The following is a 19,809-nucleotide window of genomic DNA, read 5'->3' on the forward strand; positions in this document are numbered from 1 at the left end:
AAATCACTATTTCCATGACAACCAACACATTGGCGACAATAAAATCGATGTATTCATTAATTTATAATTTATTCACAAGCAAGACATTACAAAGAAGAGGCGTATAATTTTAAATTAAATTTAGATGCCAGTAATGGATGAAATATTATATAGCACATGAGAGTAAACAGATTTTATGTGCTCGTGGAAATTATCATCTTCTGCTTCACTTTGGGCTCTAAACTTTGTACTTGCGGATAAAATCTAATTTTACCCTCTTATACTATAAATTACTATTTCATGCATGTGTGTGTGTGCGTGTTTATTCCACAAAAAAGAAAAGTTGATGAGAAATTAAATTAGAACAAGATGTTTTTCATTATTTTGAACTCTCAAGATTTTTTTTCTTTTTTTGGTTATTTAACGACGCTGTATCAACTACTAGGTTACTTTGATGAGATTGGTGATAGTGAGATGAGGCCGAGGATTCGCCATATATTACCTGACATTTGCCTTTCGGTTGGGGTAAACCTTGGAAAAAGCCCAACTGGGTAATCAGCCCAAGCGGGAATCGAACCCACGCCCAAGCGCAACTCTGGATTAGCAAGCAAGCACCTCATCCAACTGAGCTATGCCGGTGACCCTTAAGACGTTCTAAATTAGTTATTTTATTTGTTAAATACTTATAGGAAAGTTAAAAAATATGAAAAAGTAATATTTTTAATCTTATAAGTTGTTTTTTTTTATTTTTACAGGTTTAAAATTTTAGATATACTATAAATGTGTATTTTTCAAGGTATATAACTTATTTAATTTAATTTATTCTTCTCTTTAATCCAACATTTATTTTCCTAGTACAGTTTTACTATTCAGCTTGGCAACAGAGCATCATAAATATAATATATTTTATTTGTTATACATGGTTTTCTTTTATACAGTGTGCTTTCCTTTCCCATTTAAACTGAGACATCATTCATCTATGTATTTCAGTATAATGTCTTGTTATAAATTTATAAGTTAAATATTTCCCAGCTAATAAGAATGCGAGTACATAAAAGCAGTTCACATATAATCATTAATTGTAACTTTTAATTTATAGAGTTGAAGATATTTCTAATTTAAGGCAGACAACTACACTTGCTGAGACACCAATCACAGTAAACATAAAATAAATTTTTCTTAAGACGTTGATAATTTTACGTACCTGTAATCATAAAATTTGTTAATATTTGTATATAGCAGCATAACATCATCATCATCATCTGGTGAGACATACAAATTGAGTTAAACTTATGTAGGAGAATTGGAAGTAAAACTTGGAGAATTTCAACATTCATTAAAAGAGGGCAATATCGAAAACGAGTATTCTTGTATAATGAATAATATTGTCGCTTTATTTTGTTATGTGTTTTTACTGTAAATACCTTATGAAATTGTGAATATAGTATAGTTTGCCCATTTTTGTGATTAAATGTTTAATTATTTTGATGGTGCCATCTTACGTTCATATTTCTTTCTTTTAAGTTGGTAATATAATAATTACATAATCAGTGTTATGTAAAAATAAAATTATGTTTATCAGCCTTGCTACAGTAATATTATGTACTGTACTCTGATGTTTGTTTTTTTAGTTGTACATTTTCTCTTTTCTAGTTTAAAATTAGTACAATCCAGGTTCACACAATTATTAATGTTTATTGAGATTATATTTATTTTTTGTAAGGGTTTAAGTATGTACTATTGTGCTCTTTTGATATTATTTATAAGCAAATTAAAAAAAGAAATTACATTTCAGTTTTCAGTTGCACTTACCTTCTGTTTAAGAGATTTTATGATCATGCTCGTACACATTATGAACATGTTTCTTTTAACTTCTTTTATTTTCAGAAAAATATAGGTTGAAAATAGTGGGAAAAGAAATGTATGATTTTATTCTTATTAATTGTTTTGTTTCTTCACATGATTTACTAATACTGTTCATCTATTGCAAGCTGAATCACTGTTGATTTCTTATAAAAGTCTGTGTTTATTTTGTATATTACTCATTACTTGTTAACCCATAGTGCTTTCTATTTCCATGTTGAATCTTTCATACACTACTTTTAACACTTGAATATAAATAATTGATTAAATGGCGATCTTACACGTGATCTTACTGGCACAGATAATTAGACGACATACTCATACTATACAAAGGAAACAAACGATAAATACACAAACTACACCAATACATAAACAAAATACACCCAAAACTCCAATACACACTGGAACTTGAAAACAATAACTCCATAAATTTCCTAGACATCACCATAATAAAAGTTGACAACAAACACCCTTCAAAATATACAGAAAACCCACCACCACCACCACCACCACCACCACCACCACCACCACCACACATCTAATCACCCCACACAACACAAACATGCTGCATTCAGGACAATGGTACACAGATTACTCAACATACCCGTGAGCCAACAACACTACAATGAAGAAGTGAACACAATCAAATACATAGCACAAGAAAATGGTTACAACCCAAACATAATAGACAACATCATAAAGAAGACAAAACAAACATTCAACAAACAAAAAAACACACAAACACAAGAACACAAGAAGTACATCACACTAACATACGAAAACAAAAACACACACAAGATCACATCCTCATTCAGAAAACAGAAATACAACATAGCATACAGAACAGAAAACACACTACAAAGACATCTCAACACACAAACAACACAAACAAATAAATACAACCACACAGGCGTATACAAACTCACATGCAATAGTTGCGACAGTTTCTACATTGGACAGACAGGCAGATCATTCCAAACTCGATACAAAGATTACCAGAGGACACGCTACATCTACATATGCCGAACATATAACTAATGCTAACCACACATACAATAACATAAATACAGACATGGAAATCCTACACATACAACCCAAAAACCAAAAACTCAACATACTAGAACAATATGAAATATACAGACACACTAAAACACAGCCTAATCAAATTCTCAACACACAGATCAATTTCAGAACACACACACTATTTGACACAACTCTTCATCACACGAACACACCCATACAACAGGCAGCGAAGTTGAGATAGCGCCGAGATCTAGTAGGCTCTGAGGATGGTGTCAAGTAGCACCGAAACAGCTGTAAGCCACACATGCTTACATAATTAACACGATTAAGATCGCCATTTAATCAATTATATGCTTTCTATTTGTTTGCTGCACTTAATTATTATTCTAAAAGAGTATCTGGGATGTAAAGTATATCATAGACATGTAACGTAAGAAAACTTGGGGCAGTGAGAAATTGAAGGAAAATAATAAGTAATGTAATATGTTTTATTGCTCTTATATTATACATAAAAATAAAATGAAGCAAAATGGGCACAAAGCTCTTAGTATAGTAACTGTAACATTTACATATTAGGTGTATAAATGGTGATAGATTTTTTTAATACGAAATCACCTTAATATAATATGGGAAATCGTTCGGAAAAATTAAATGAGATAAAAAAAAGGCAGAAATGCTCTTAGTATAACTGTAACACTTTAATGATTAGGGATTTAAATTCTGGGAAATGTTTTAATGCAAAATCGCCTTAATACATAAAAAACTGTAACTGTAAAGTTTATGTTGTAAGGGTATGAGTTCTGGGAGCCTTGTTAATACATAAGAAGTTACCTTAATGCATGGGAAATAACTCAGAACTTTTAATGACTAAAGGAAGAAAGAATGGTAGAATTCATAAAGTCGCAGGTATTTCATATTTCTTTCTTTTGTAAAATTCATTATTTTGTTAAAATATAACAAATTCACCATGGGTGTGTACAGAATTTTGTTTTGGGATGGGGGAGGCAAGAAAACCAATTCAAAATTGTTGAAGGATATCTTATTGACCTAAGACTCTTTAAGACTTTAATGCATACATAATCATTTTTTAGTAGGTTATTTTACGATGCTTTATCAACAGCTTAGGTTATTTAGCATCTGAATGAGATGAAGGTGATAGTGCCGGTGAAATGAGTCCAGGGTCCAACACCGAAAGTTACCCAGCATTTGCTCATATTGGGTTGAGGGAAAACCCCGGAACAAACCTCAACCAGAAACTTGTCCCGACCGGGAATCGAACCCGGGCCACCTGGTTTCGCGGCCAGCCGCACAAACCGTTACTCCACAGGTGTGGACCGTAATCATCTTAATACACGGTAAATTACTCAGAAAAATGGAATGAGGCAAAAAAAAAAAAAAAAAAAAAAAGGCAGAAATACACTTCATTTTTTTTGTCTGATTTACCGTGTATTAAGGTAATTTTGCATGTATGTCTCCCAAAACTTAACCCCTAAAATGTAAACTTTAGCTACAATCGTACTAAGATATTTCTGCCTTTTTGGTTTTTTGCTTCATTTCAATTTTCTGAGTGATTTCCCATGTATTATGGTAGTTTCGTATATCGGATTTATCAAATAAAACCATCTGCCCTTCAATAAGGGTGATCACAATGATCCAGAAAACAAATACGTATATAAAAGTTTACAATGAAACAATGAAAATACATACAATAAATTTCAAAAGAAAATTAAAGTGAATCATATCACTTGAAATAGAGATGAAATTACAAAATTTGTGTTGAGTCCTTTAGAATTTCTCTAAGGATTTTCTCAACAATATAAAATTTGAATCCATTTGATTTCAAAAGGTTATAGGTGTATTTGGAGATGGTACCACTAACTCCAAAAAGAAGTCCGTGTACTAACCAATGATTAGCCATGATGTTGCTAAAATAATGAATGCAAGGTTCATAGATGATTCTGTTTTCAACATCAGTAAGTTTGGCTGTTGTGCATCTCTTTCAAACCTGATAGTCGGGTCTAGTATTGTTCCTGTGTTCTTTTTCCTATCAATGACAACAATATCTGCTCGTCTTGTTGAATCATCTTCCGAGATACAATGCACTTCTTCATGGACTTCTAATCCTTGTTGTCTTAGGATGTCAGCAAGCACTGTCCCCCAGGGTTTACACTTCTAAAACGCAAGATTACCCCTTTGTTTCCTGATAAGTTTGAAGGCAGAAAATGCTGCAGTGATGTACATATGAAAGATGTGGAGAGCAGGAATCCTCGAGGCGAAAATGAGAAGAGTAGAAGAGTTTATTTGTGTTATAATAGTTCTGTATTAATATTACCTTTCTGTTATTGACATTTGAAACATAAAAAGGTACAGGATGACTGCTGAAGAGGCTGTATTATTAAACAGAATAGAGATTAAGAGTTTAAAAGTTTGAAGTTGTTTGACCATCTGATGAAAATGGAAGAGGAGAAGAGGTGACCTAAACAAATTCATCAACAGCAACTTCCAGGAAGAAGGAAAGTTAGACCGAAAAGAATGTGAAAGGACGAAATTATGGATCTATGAATAAGAGTGGTTTGGAAATTGAAGATATACAAGACAGAAGGGTTTGGTTAATAAAATTGGCACTAGCTATAGAATCCCTAGACTAAGCTGTAATGCAGAATAAGTACCCATATGTTTCCTATATATTTTCTTCCGTACTTTCAATAAACAAATTATTAAAATGTAAAAACTTTAAAAACTTTAAACTTTTGAAAGTGTTAAAATTGTTAGATATTTAAAAAAAAAAAAAGTAATGTATGTACATGGTCCAGTTTCGGTGTGGTTTTCGCCTTCGTCGTCAGACCACTGACAAAGGTGAAAAAGGTGAAACTGGATCGTACTGAAACCCAAGTACATTACTTTTTTTTAAAAAACAGTTAAAAACAATTTTAAAGTTTTAAGCTGTTAAAGTTTTTACATTTTATAAACAATTGAAATACAAGAGGAGTAAATTATTAATACTTAAGAATTAAAAGAGCAATATTTACAACATACACAAATTAAGACTTCTGTATTAAGTACTAAGTTTTAATATGTGTGAAAAAAATTAAATTAAAATAAATTTATAGATTACTTGAAGCAGAATATCAAATTACCGATCCCTCGTTATATAACACTTAAAATGTGTACTCTCCGAGATATATAGGATAGAGGTTTGCATGGATCGAAATTCTTAGACCTGGCCCAACCCGATCTGAATTAGACCTGAGCCTGACCCGAAACTCGAGACTAGCTTATAATTCTCACCCGAGCCCAATCTGAAACCTGAAGACTAGCAGGTAAAGCAAAGACCAGAGGCCACGAACAGCTGCAAAAGATTATCTCTCCAGTAGGAGCATGACAGAATAACAACTATTAATGCCCTAATTCGTCTTGCTGTAAAACTGATCCACCTTACAGCACATTCGACATCTCTTCTAGCTCTAGTGAAATGGTAATTGAATGATTTTTTTTTTTAATATCTGTTTCTTAAGCATATCACCAATTATCCTTAGGGACAAATGCTTCTTCTCATACTTGCATTTTCCCTGTTATATCCCTTTATACTCTACTCTACTTAACAGGTCACCAAAGTAGTTTCCGACATTCAAAAATAATTGAAAATTAATTTCTCCTCAATTGCCATATAAGTGTCCGATAGATCCTCAAGTGATAATTTCCACCAACTATCTTGTGTTGATTCTTCTGTGACAACGTTATCAGTGCATAGTAAGAAACCTATTCATGTCCATCTTGCAAGGAAGAATGAAAGTTGGGAATATGAGTGAAGAAATGGGTGTATGGCAAAACTTCCACACCATGTTTAGTTATCACTAATTTTGTAAAAGTATCAGTATGATAAAAAATCTGCATCATGTGAAGTTTTCAGCCCTTTCACATGATGGCTGGCTGACCTTTGTATTATGTTATATTTTGTTCTCGTAAATATTTGAATTATATCACTTTACTATTACAGAGACTTCATTGAGGAACATTAACACAAATTTTTCTAAGGACATTGAAAAGTTACATAAATAAGATAGAGGCTTGGCTATTATTTGTGAACTGGCTTTTAATATTTTACTTATAATTTCATCATATCCCGAGGAAATTTTAGATTGTAATTGCTTTAGAATTGTAATTAATTCTTGTGGATTTGTTGGAAAAATTTGGAAAGTTGGAACACTTTTCAGACTTTATACATACTATATAATATTTATGAGAGAGAATTTGTGATGAAACGATATGTATTTAAAATGAGGACACAAAAGTAGTAATATTATAACATGTCGACATGATGATTTTGTGCAATAAATTAACATAACATTATGTTTTACATATTTATGCCAAAGGAATTCGAAGTCCTGTTACCTGCTTCGGTTCCCAATTAAAATTTCATTTGCAAAGAGTAATTTAAGCCTAGGTTATACAATAATTATTAGAAAACTCTTGATTACTGAATACAGAATAAAGTCAAAACAATATACAGGGCTCCCACAAATGTGTTTTCCGATTTTGAACACATGTAACTTACGTTTAATAAAACTCAGAGACATAATCTGAAACCAATGGAAGGAGAAACTTAACAAGTTTTATTACCTTACCTCAAAGATATTGAACATGAGTCCCCATGATAATATGGCACATATCAAGCATGTAGTCGAGTTCTTTCCAGTTACATTCAAGCATATCACAATCGATTCCTGTGATGCATGCTCGTAGATAAAGCATGGTCTGTGGTAAGGGTGGCACGTAGACTCTATCTTTAACATACCCCTATATTAACAAATCAAGGGATTCCAGGTCTGGAGAACGTGAAGGCCAACAAAGAAGTTCATAGTCATTGTGACCAGCACACCCACAGCATCTTTAGTTGGTAGGGATGAAATCGCAACCGCTTGTGCATAATCCTCCACACAGTTGACTTCGGTATTTGCAGTTCTCTGCTGACTGATTGTAGATTTTCGCAGACTACATGAGAAACTTTCACGTACATGCTCAACTGTTTCATTATGTTATTGAATTTTTACCAATTGTGATGTACTAAATCAACCCTAACATATATCAGGTAAAATAGGGTTCTCTGTAAAATTGGAGTATAATAAAAAAATCAAAACTTTTTGAGTTTCTCTTTCTATCGGTGTGAATTTTAATTATCTGAGTTTCATAAACTTGTAAGTTACATGTGTTCGAAACTGGAAAGGTCATTTGGTGGGAGCCCTGTGTAACTAAATGTTATTGCGTTATTATTTATCATTTGATTAATTTACAGATGTATATGTGATTCTCTCTCTCTCTCTCTTTGTATATTTTTGTCATTCTGTACTTCACTGAATGTTTTTAAAAGAAAATGTTGTTAAATTAGTATAAGTTATATATTTAACAGTTCCTGTTTCATACTAACATCCATTTAATGTAATAACATTAAAATATCCACTTATCTAACTCCTTTCGTGCAGTGTTTTTTCACTATTCTCTGTCTCTAAAATCTAACGCCTTACTTGTTACTGATGTTCCCATTAATAGCAGATGTAGTTTAAAAATCATCTGCAACATTTTTTTTCATATATCAATAAGTAATCCTTATTGATGATGGTATCTTACAATTTCAAAAGGTATCCGTAATGTTGATAGTTCTACTTCACTTGAAATTAATTTACTATTTTGATTACAATTTTATACCGTTTGTAGATATACAATAAAGTTAAACAGAAGTATACCATGGATGGTGGTTATATGCTGTGTATATCATAATAAAAGCTAAAATGAATATCTTATTCCGTAAGTTCTCTACAGAATATACAGTACATTTGTTCCACTGGATTGGTGTGAAAAAAGTATCGTAGAAATAGTGCTGCCATAATCCACTATTGTGCAGGTGAAGCTGTGGTTCGACTCAGGGGCGCTACAGCTGGTCGTGACAGTTGTCTGCGCAGCTGGGCTTACTTCTAGGAACAATGGTCAGCCTCGCAACCCTTATGCCAAACTCTTCCTGCTGCCTGACCGCAGGTACATTGTGTTGTGTTCCACACCCCAAACTCCTTACAAGTAGATTGAGACAGTCTGAGCATAGTAATGATAAATTATATGTTTTAGTTATGGAAATGTTCTTAGCATAAGAAGTTTAATAACGTAGCTGTTTAATAACGTAGCTGTGAAGTGAATATCTGATATTTGTTTTCAGCTTATTGCATAGGATTATATGACTGAATGTTACTCTTCTGGAATAAATATATCTATTCGGTTTGACACTAAAATCAAGATATGTGTGTGCTTCAAGTACAATATCAGTCACAATACTGGGTGAACAGTTGAGCGGTTTTCTACCAATTGGCTTTCATCTTGTCGACAAGCACACTTTTACTTACAGATTAAGATAAGATTACCTGACGTCTCTGGATTTTGCTTTTTGTCGCCAAGCAAAACTCGTTCCCAGAAGTCCCCAAATTTAATAATTTATATCCAGATATCCTCGGATTTTAAGTGTTAAAATATAATTTAATGAAAGTGCTGTTGAATATCACTATGCATTTGGTATTCATTTGGTGGAACATAAGGTTCGTACTGAAAGTCATAAGCAACACATTGCTATAATTTCATTTTTATCAATGTAACAAAACGATTATGTGATCAAATCTACAGACTTTACACTATGTATTGACCTATTGTGACATCATTAACTTCTATTATGTGACCACAGGCAATGTTTGTAAAATGGTCGACAACGATGGTTCGTTTTAACAGCATGCTGTCATTAAATTCCTTGTTAAAGAAGAAAAATCTGCTGCTGAAATTCACTTCAGACTTCAGCGTGCTTATGGAGATGCGTGCATGGGTGCCAGCAATGTTAGGAGATGAGTGAAACATTTCGAAGATGGGAACACGAGCATCCAAGATGAGCCCCGTACCAGTCACCCTCGAACTGCCTCCACGGAACGCAACAAGGAAAGAGTTGATGAGTTCTGAGATGCATTTTGATTGAATTTCTTGAACCTGGACAGACCATAAATGCTGTCCGCTATATTCAGACAGTTTTGAGAAACGCCCTGGAAAGAAGATCATCCTGCAAACAATAACACCTGGCCTCACACTGATCGTGTCACCATGGAGAAAATCAGAACATTTGGGTGGGAAACTCTTCCACAATCTCCCTACAGTCCCGACTTGGCACCCTCCAACTACCATCTTCTTGGTTCTGTAAAGGAGCAGCTGCGAGGCCAACGCTACAAGGCACTGGAGGACATCCGGAAAGCAGTGCGTCAGTGTCTTTGGGAAGATGAAACGGACTTCTACAGCAAGGGAATTTTCAAACTTACAGAACAGCTGGAAAAAGTGTGCAAAGAAATGGAGACTATGTTGAAAAGTGACAGAAAAGTCTGTAGATTAAGATGATGTACCTGATTTGTTAAAAAAAAATAAAAGTTAAGATTTATAACAATGGGTTGCTCATGACTTTCAGTATGACCCTCGTATATTGCTGAGAAAAAGAAAAATTTGAAGAAATATTCCATTCCATTATTTTTCTTCCAATGTAGATTTACAGACCCAGAAACAAAATTTGGGCCACCTGAAATTTCTAAGTCTACTCCGCATGTTCAGTGCTTGGAAAATTCAGGTGGCCCAACATTTTGTTTCTGGGTCTATACTTGACCTGGTTGAAATAATTTATTTTATGAAATTTCTTGCTTGAAGAAATATGTGACTTCAGAGAAAATAACAAAGTTGAATGAAACAATGCTACCGTTTGAGAAAATGATTTTCTCTGAGAAAATGATTTTCTATATGCCAATCCAGAAGTTGATCGAAGCATCTCTGAATCTTCCTAGAAATAATGTTCAGTGAAGAAAATTTTGTTCTTCTATGAAAATGTTTTGGAGATCCAAAAAAATCCAGAATGAGCTTAGAAACTGTTCGAGCCTTGCTCAATTTCAATATGATCTGTCAAGAATTTGCTGCAAAATTGGGATCCAGAGAAGACCTGCTTAAAAAAGAAATTCACTCTTCTCAAAATACGAGCAGTTTAGGTAGTAGTTCAGTATAATGAACATTTTTAATGTGTAAATAGAATGGGTACGTATTTTAATTCTTCAAGGTATATAAAAATAATAGGCCTAGAAGTGAATGCAAACTGACAGAAACATTATGGTAGTTTTTTTCATATATTGATATCTGTTCCCGGAAATTGTGTAAAGAATCTGGTAACCATAGATTAGGAGGACAATTAAGTGCCTGTAATACAAACGGAACAGGAACAGTTTTACATATTTTATGAAAAGATAAACATTGATGTTATTTACTTACAGAAATAACCGAAGAGATTTTAAAATTGCCCATATTTGTTTTCCAAACATTTTTGGCACCTTGTTAAGAAAACTATTACCCGTTACAGTTCCTTTGCAAAATGGAGGCATTAATTTTATAGACACTGCTTTTCTTTGCCATTCGAATGTGCGATTTTGACTTGAATACTTTGTCTCTTAAATTCCCACAGAAATAAGTAAACGCCTACATGGGATCAGTGAGTTGCAGTTCTTGCATTACAGTAATTTTATACAGTTTTATATTTAATAAATTCGTAACTGTGCTTACAAAACTATAAGAAATTCCTGTTTGTTGTGAAAGATACCATGTGATTTTCTAGCTGAATTCTCTGAGGAAAAAAGTCAGTATCATCGAAGCGTTCTTTCGTGAGATCTCTACACTGATGTCTCGGTTTCTTGTCTCATGAAATTTATTCACCAGTTTGTGAATACCTGTGCAACTTGGAACTTTATCCTCAAAAGAAAATCTTTCTTTTAACTTGTAGTGTTAGCATATTATACAGTAGAACCTCTATTATCCATGGTAACGAAGGGGATAATCCGTACCATAAAAGATTTTCATAAATTAAGTGTATAATATTTTGGCCTACAATTTCGTAATTTCCTCCGTGGTCTTATGTTTAACATGCTATGTAGTGGATCAGGAATTCACTAAAAGTTCTGTTCTTAGCGATGGGTTCTTAAGGACCAAGGGTTGATGGTTGATGATTGTCTGCGGAAAGATAAGAATAGTAGAAGTCTGATGTTGTAGATTTACATACTTTAGGCACTTTATCCTTGTTTTCTTTATTAAATCGCGAACAGTTTCTCCTTTCCCAAACCTCTCAGTTATTTGTAATTTTTTTTCGGTAATTAACACAATACGTTTTCTTTTAGCTATTGTAGAAGACATTTTCCATACAAGTTATACAATATGCCACTCGAATAGTAAGGATAAGAAGAGAATGGTACAGGGTTTGTAGAAGTTCTTGGAGTAATTTATTTGAAAGCAGATAGTGATTATTTTATAAGTAGACTGACTATTTCTGTTGCCGATAGCAAAGCATTTCTACTACATACTGTGATACTTGTAAGAGAAAAGACTTGTAATAACCCTCTGTAGAAAAACTGCGCAGAAACATAACGTACAGTAGGCTACTCCATAATTTTTACTGTAGTAAAAAAAAAAATAAAAATAAAAGGCGTTAAGAAGAAAAAGTAGGATAATCTGACAAATGGTTAATAAGGTGATGGATAATCGGGGTTCTACTGTATCAGTAATATAACAATTCTCTTTATGAAATGGGATACTGTAATCAATCCATTTTAACTTTTGTGATTACGTAGGAACTCAACACGTAAAACATGTAGGATGCACACATAAGGAAAAACAGACATAACAGTGATGGCCATGTTCCTAACATAGCCATCTGTGCTAAAGCACTCGTACAAGAAATGCCGTGTGATAGAAAACTGTTCAACTTTTTACTCTGTACATGAAAGAAATATTTTTGTTGGTAACCTAAAAGCATATTAGTAGTCCTGATTTTCTGTGGAATTCAAAAATTCCGTAGATATTTTCTCACTTTTCCAGAAATCATCTTTTTTAACAAACTGTAATTCTGCAGGGTTATTTGCAATATGCAAAGGCAATTAGCGTTGTTGCTTTTAGAGAAAATTGTAACTTTTAGTGACTAGAATTCTATCTAGTGAAACTTCTGTGCTAGCAAACATTTCAATGAGTTGACAGTTATAAAAGAAAACTGAGTTAAACATTTTGAAATTTTGATCATCCTCAACTCAAAGCATACATTTAAATTTATGTTAGGCCTAATGTGAAATTACTTAAAAAATTGAATAGGTAACTTTATATTTGTATGGGGTTCGTTGGTGTGTTTCATGTCAATAGAATTCCTCGATGGAAAATCTCTGGGTTAAAAAATAGCTTGTGTTCCTTTCTAGCATATTAAAAAAATTCTATGTTTACAGTGGCGTAGCATGAAATTTTGAGCAGGGGAAGCTAATTAAAGTTGTCTTTCATACAATATGAGAAAACGTATTACAAAAATATAGTCTTAAAATAAATAGTAGTCAGTGACAAGTCAGCAGTCGAAGATTGGTTGGAACCTCGTAAGTAACACCAATAAGGCATGACCTCAATTGGTACTTAGTAAAATATGATTTCACGGTTTACACATCGAATAGACACGTATAGTATAACACTAACTCACTCCCTGTCAAATTTAGAGAAATCACAATATTAACGGTCAATAGATACAGTATTAGTATCATTACGTAAGTATGCGTCTGTCTTTTGGTTGTGTCCTTCATTGACAGGAAGGGTGTCGGTCATTTGTTTTTTAGATCACACCTTTGTTCGTAAGTCAGTCTTGATAATACAATTGTCCTAAAAATTGTAGTAAATTGGTGTCAGGAATTGTTATTTCACTCATTATTTATTATATTAGCCACAGTGCATACTAACACTTCAACTGAACACAACTGACGAAAAGGGATAACTCAGAAACTTCTTATTTTCAATGTCAAAGCTAGCTTCTTGCGAGTTTGCGACCAGGGTAGTTTAGTTAGAAAGGGATAGAAAATCTGCGGGGTGGGTTACACAGAAGAATGAGTGTAAGAAACCAGTCTGCTTGAAAGCTGGTGTGTGCAGGCTTCTTGTTTACTGCTGCATCACAAATCATCCTGAGCTGCCGCATCACAATATTTAACGCGTAAATATAAATTCTATTAAAATTAATAAATAATTTTGTCCATAGACTGCAGGTTTATTATGAAATTATTATTAACTGGGGAAGCTAAGCTTTTTAGCTTACATTGACGCTACGCCACTGTATGTTTAAGAGTCAATTTATTGTTTTTTTTTCATTTAGCTCTAAATAGAGTTACTCCGTATTTTATTTTAAAATTCTAAATCTCTCTCTCTTTTTTTGTGTACATTTAGTAATTATAACTGAAGTATAATGACTGTTTTAAAATCTTAGCCCACACACAGTTTTAAATTTTCTGGAACTTCGTGTTAAACAAAAAAGTCTTCCAAAGTATACCATGTGCAGTTCTGTTGTTTGAACATATAGGTTTGACATGAAAGTAATACATCACAGTATACAGATGACAGAAGAGTTTCATTTACACATATATCCTTAGTAGGTAGTATATGCTGTAACCAGTCCTGCAACCCGATGTTTAGAAATAAAGCTGCTGAAAGTTGATGCTTTAGTATTTTGGTATAAAAAGTGGACTACTATGTTTTTAATCAGAATTGTGATGGATTTAACTTGAGAGTGCAGAGTGAATGGTAAATACATTGCATAAACAATAATGATGACAATTCACAGTGAGAAATCAAAGAGGCGAACAAGAACACTAGCCAACACCAACGACCCCAAGTGGAATCAAACATTTATCTACTCATCAGTACGAAGAGCAGATTTGAAGCTTCGCATATTGGAAGTAACAGTCTGGGACTATGTCCGTTATGGGGCCAACGATTTTCTTGGAGAGGTACTGTTTCGTCAATAGATAAATATTTCACTATTTAAGGTCTATAAAAGTTACAGGGGGGAAAATACTATGTTCATTATTATGACTATTGAAGCAAAGTTTTTAATTGGACTAGGTACATGTTCTGACTTTGTTGCTTACTCGCAATTAAGTTTATAAATAACTTATTGTTGATACGAATATACAGTGTCTAACAAAATAACTATTCCTAATTTCCTGATGCGATAGAGGACATGAAAATAATAGTACATTACGCAACGAGCCTATAATGATAGTAATTAAGACGCTAGTATGTTTATGAAAATAGCGCAAGCGAGTTTCATAATTTTCATACGAGCGTCTTAATTACCATTATAGGCAAGTTTCATACAAAAGGGTAAAGGAGTGATTCTTAACAAAGAGTTCCCCCCAGCAAACAGCTGGATAAGAAATCACAAAGGTCTAACCCTCTCAGAATGGATAGACGCCCTTAAAATGGTAGGCTATGTCGCTCCGGTCCGAGCTGTACCGGGTAGAAGTAGGGATGGTACCCGCTGTAGGCGCTGTCTCAGCGAGATTAAAACTCTTCCCCATATCCTTGGCTTCTGCCCCTATAGTGAGGCCCTTCGCAACATCCGTCACCATGCTGTCCGTTCTATGCTGGCCGAGGCACTGAAGGAAGTAGGGTTTACAGTCCATCAAGAGGTGCAGGGACTAGCCACACAAGGAAGTGTTCGGCGAATTGATATCATAGCCATTAAGAACAACTCGGCATACATTCTCGATCCCACCATCAGATTTGAGACACATGCAGATCAACCGCATGAGGTGGACAGTGAAAAGAAACGGATCTATGAACCAACAATCCCGTTCTATAAAGATAAATATAGCCTGTCCCACATTGATGTAATAGGTCTGATGGTGGGAGCACGAGGTACCATACCCTCCTTCTTTGCCAACAAATGTTAAAACCTGGGCCTAACACACAGCATTGTGAAGGAAATAGCCATTAATGCCCTCAAAGGATCGATTCAGATATTGAGAAATCATTTGTATGGGAGTGATAATGGAAATTTCAAGTTATCTTAACCTATGGCTGTTGTGGTTTAGATATCAATGCCAATCACTCCGTATTATTATTTTTCTCGTGGCATTCAAATCATTCTAACCTATCTGATAATATCCCCCCCTTTCTTAACTGCAAATGAGCACAAACGCTACTTAGGTATAAATTTTTCTGACATTTTGCATATCTGATTCCCTAACCGTTTCTAATGTGTATCATTTTACCTTTTAGGTGTGTTTCCAAATTATATGTAATGTGCTTTGTCAAATATGGCAACCTTTTCATAAGGGAAGCTAAATTAATTATATTATTATGCTCGACCATATTTCTAACTTGAAATTATTCATAAGTGTTCATATTATTGTTATCTAAGTGAGGAACGGAACTGACCTAGTGCAATAGCCCACCTCGTAAATTGTGAGATGTGCGCAGACGCGAAAGTATTGATTTTTTCCGAGAAACAGATGTCGACGACCTTGATATAATCTAGAGAGTAAAAGAAATATTAATCTTGATATAACCTTGAAATTGAATTATACATTGAAAAACTAGATGACAAATTGAATTTATTTGAATATTATTTACAATTAACGCTAATTATTATAGTAACAGAACAGACTTTATTTCAAATGTAGGTTATTTATTGTGCAATTGGTGAAATCGATATTTGCGCTTTCATATGGTGCTTTCTGATTGGTGGAACACCTGAACTTTAATGAATAGGTGTACTTTAATGAGGTCCATTAAAGGGCTGCTACCAGGTGTATAATTACTACATTTCGGCATGGTCGAGCATAAACATTTTTTTCGTAATAAAGTAGTGTCTGAAAATGCTTCGTATAAAAGACAGAGCTCATCACTCACATTATGGTTGCATTTATGTTTCAACTGTTCTTGTTACCATGGAAATAATAATTGAAGTTAGTTTGTTGTTATATGTCACAAAATGTCGTCTGTGAGATCTGTTTATTTAATTTCATGGTATTAAAATTCATCGGTATACAAATATTGAACTTGCAGGCATGTATAAGGCATTTGGAGCAGTTTATGACAATGCTAATTTGTCAAAGCAAATCTATAATGGTTGGGGGGATCATCGTGCTAATCACACGATACCTCCATTCTGGTTGGATGATCGTTCACCTCTGCTTCAGCAGGTAAACGTGAAGCCAGCAGCCGGCTGGTCGGTCTGGACCCTTCAAGGGCTGTGGCGCCACAGATTATTAAATGTATGAGAACAACACTCTCAGCGCCATATTCCATATTAATATTCGGAGAAACATGATCTTTCAGCACGATGGCGCACCCGCACAATTAGGCTTAAATTGTCGAAATTATTTAAATGTACATTTTCCGAATCGTTGCATAGGGAGAGTAGGTCCAGTTGCTTGTCTGGCACATTCGACTCCAGTTGAATTTTGTGTTTGGGGTCATAGAAGTCAATTTTTTATGAAACGCCCATCAACACAGTACAAGAATTAGTTCCTAGAATTATTCTTGCTTTTGACGATCTCGTAACCGACCACAGATATTTCTAAAGATTCGTCATTCAATCATATGGCATTATACTTTGTGTGTCAACAATGGTGGTCGCAATTTTGAACAGTTTCTATAGTTTGTCAATACCATTTTCTTAATATCTGGTATTAAATAAAAAAAAAAAAAGTTACTGTGTAACCATAGAAAGTAAATAAAGTAACTTTCCAAGTTGAGATTCTTTCATTTTTTCCTTCATACCACTATCACTTTATACAAAACATTTCCGGACATTACTTTATTAAGAAAAAATGTTTAATTTCATGCCCTCTATCACATCAGAAAATTATGAATAGTTATTCTGTTACACTCGTGAAGAAAGTACACACGGACAGTTTTACTTTCCTGGGTTTAAAAAGTCACTTTACATTCATTACATATTATGTAGAAAATGTCTGTCTTTTAAAAGAAGTAAATATTTCTTCATTCATTGATTACTCATTATTTAGAAGATATCTATCTTTTAAAAGCAGTCAGTATTTCGTCTTACTATTTCAGTAATGAAAATAAATTCTTTTCTCTGACTTTTTTTGCATGGTACAGATTTTAACATCTGAGTACCTTACAGTATTAATGGGAAAACTTTCATATGGGGAATTATTCTGAAATACTTCTATTTGCAATTAAAACTGCGAAGTAGTTGTAATGAATATAGGCCCTATTATATCCTCTAAGATATTGAAGTTGTGTACAGTAATATAGAATGAATTGTAAGTAAAAGTTTTATTAATCATACAATGACTTATTTCTTTAATTCTTATTTGAAGAAGCTTTATCATCAGCTTCTCACTGAACATTGCAGCCTAAATATGTAAAATAACCTACTTTAGTCCAATGATTAACCCTTAAGTAGTCACGCGGGGTTTTGTCAACACCCCAGTCACATATATGAAGCTGTTAATTACGTATTGAGTAAGCCTATACTTCTGGAATTTTCAGTACCTTTCTTATAATTGGGAAGGCAACAATAACCGAAAACATGTTTGAAATCAGAATTCGCATATTTGAGATAACAGTTTAAGTGGTGTGGAGTGACGAAGTGTTACAACAATGCTGCTATTGTAAATAATGACAGTGATTAAACTGACCATACTTGTGTCACAAGTAATAACAATGGATATTAATAGTGACTATGCGCACAGAAAAATCAAGAGAGTGGTCTGGAAAGGAAGATAAAAAGTAAATTATGATTAGGAGTGAATATATGTTCGAATATTATGTGAACCAATATTGAAATATTACCATTACTGTACATTAATTATAACATTGTGATAGATTCCAAAATATGATATAGAAAGATGTCATTAATTCTCTTCCAAAATATGGTATAGATCTATTAAAGTTCTCAATAATATAATGTAACTTTAATACATCTTCCAGATACTTATTTATTCGACAAATTAACATAAGAAAAACACAAAAATAAGCTATATTTCATTCTATGTGATGTCAAATTAACAAAAGAAAAAACAAACATTGTTTTGAGAGAGACAAAGTAACATAAAAACTGCAATAAATTACAGCCCGTTTTCATACGACTTAGATGTACTATTCAACATTGACTGGGTTGGTGTTACATTTTCTGCAACAGGAACACCACAGTAAGTGCCCATTTGGTTCCTGTTCATAATGAACTATTTAAATATTATAGTTGATACACTGCAGAAGATTAGAATCATTCACAACTGCACTGTCTGATAGTCCCTTCACTACTGAACAGAATATTATCGCTGCACTCTCATGGTTAACATTCGGCAGGTCTTTGAGCGGCCTCGTGAATAACATGTGGCAGGTCTTTGAAATTTAATTGCATTATTGTTTTCAATTTCTCGTGTCGCCGCTCCAATCACTCGCCTCAATTTCAATATTGCAACCAATAAGCTGCTACCATTGTTAAATGACACCTACTTGTCTAATCCACGTGGACTAAAACCGAGATTGCAATGTCTTGTGCTGAGGACGAACATTAAGGTACGTGATTAAAAATTATTATGAAGAGTTAAGAATGTCAATGTACTCGTATATGAAATAATAATAATAATAATAATAATAATAATAATAATAATAATAATAATAATAGCCATTTAACAATATAACAAACTAGTGCTTATTCTTATCGAGGAAGTAGACGTGACAACGTGACGCTTAAGAGTGAAACCTACGGAGCAACAATCGGTCGGCAAAATTATGTTTTAAAAGAACACCGCACATTATTGTATGATGCCGACATGTTAACCATGAGAACGCAGCAATAATACCAAACCGCGAAACATTTTGTGTACACATGCACAATAATCAAACTTGTTTTGTTTGTTACTATACCATATTTTGGAATGGAGGGAGTATTTCATATAGTTGTATAAAAAGAAAAAAGAGCGATATTTTAATTGTTCACTGGAAAAATAGCCCATAAGAACCCATTATTATATTTGGGATGCAAGCAACACCCCACGTGACTCTTAATGTTAGAAAGTTAGGCACGATTGCTTAAGGGTTAAAGTAATATAATAATAGTACATT

General features: G+C 33.6%; 1 protein-coding gene across 18 annotated transcripts in view; it reads left to right on the forward strand.

Moving 5' to 3' along the window:
• Positions 1–19,809, forward strand: part of Rim (Rab3 interacting molecule) — a 513,404-nt gene that overhangs the window by 301,053 nt on the left and 192,542 nt on the right. For 17 of the 18 annotated variants that reach the window (XM_069820175.1, XM_069820163.1, XM_069820168.1 and 14 more), the window contains 2 exons: positions 8,765–8,895; positions 14,543–14,708. The exons of the other annotated variant lie outside the window; for it this stretch is intronic. In XM_069820175.1, coding sequence (XP_069676276.1) covers positions 8,765–8,895; positions 14,543–14,708 — 297 coding nt within the window. The remainder of the gene's footprint in view (positions 1–8,764; positions 8,896–14,542; positions 14,709–19,809) is intronic. 18 annotated transcript variants of the gene reach the window in all.

The sequence above is a fragment of the Periplaneta americana genome, chromosome 3 (genome assembly GCF_040183065.1).
Source record: "Periplaneta americana isolate PAMFEO1 chromosome 3, P.americana_PAMFEO1_priV1, whole genome shotgun sequence".
NCBI classification, from domain to species: domain Eukaryota; kingdom Metazoa; phylum Arthropoda; class Insecta; order Blattodea; family Blattidae; genus Periplaneta; species Periplaneta americana.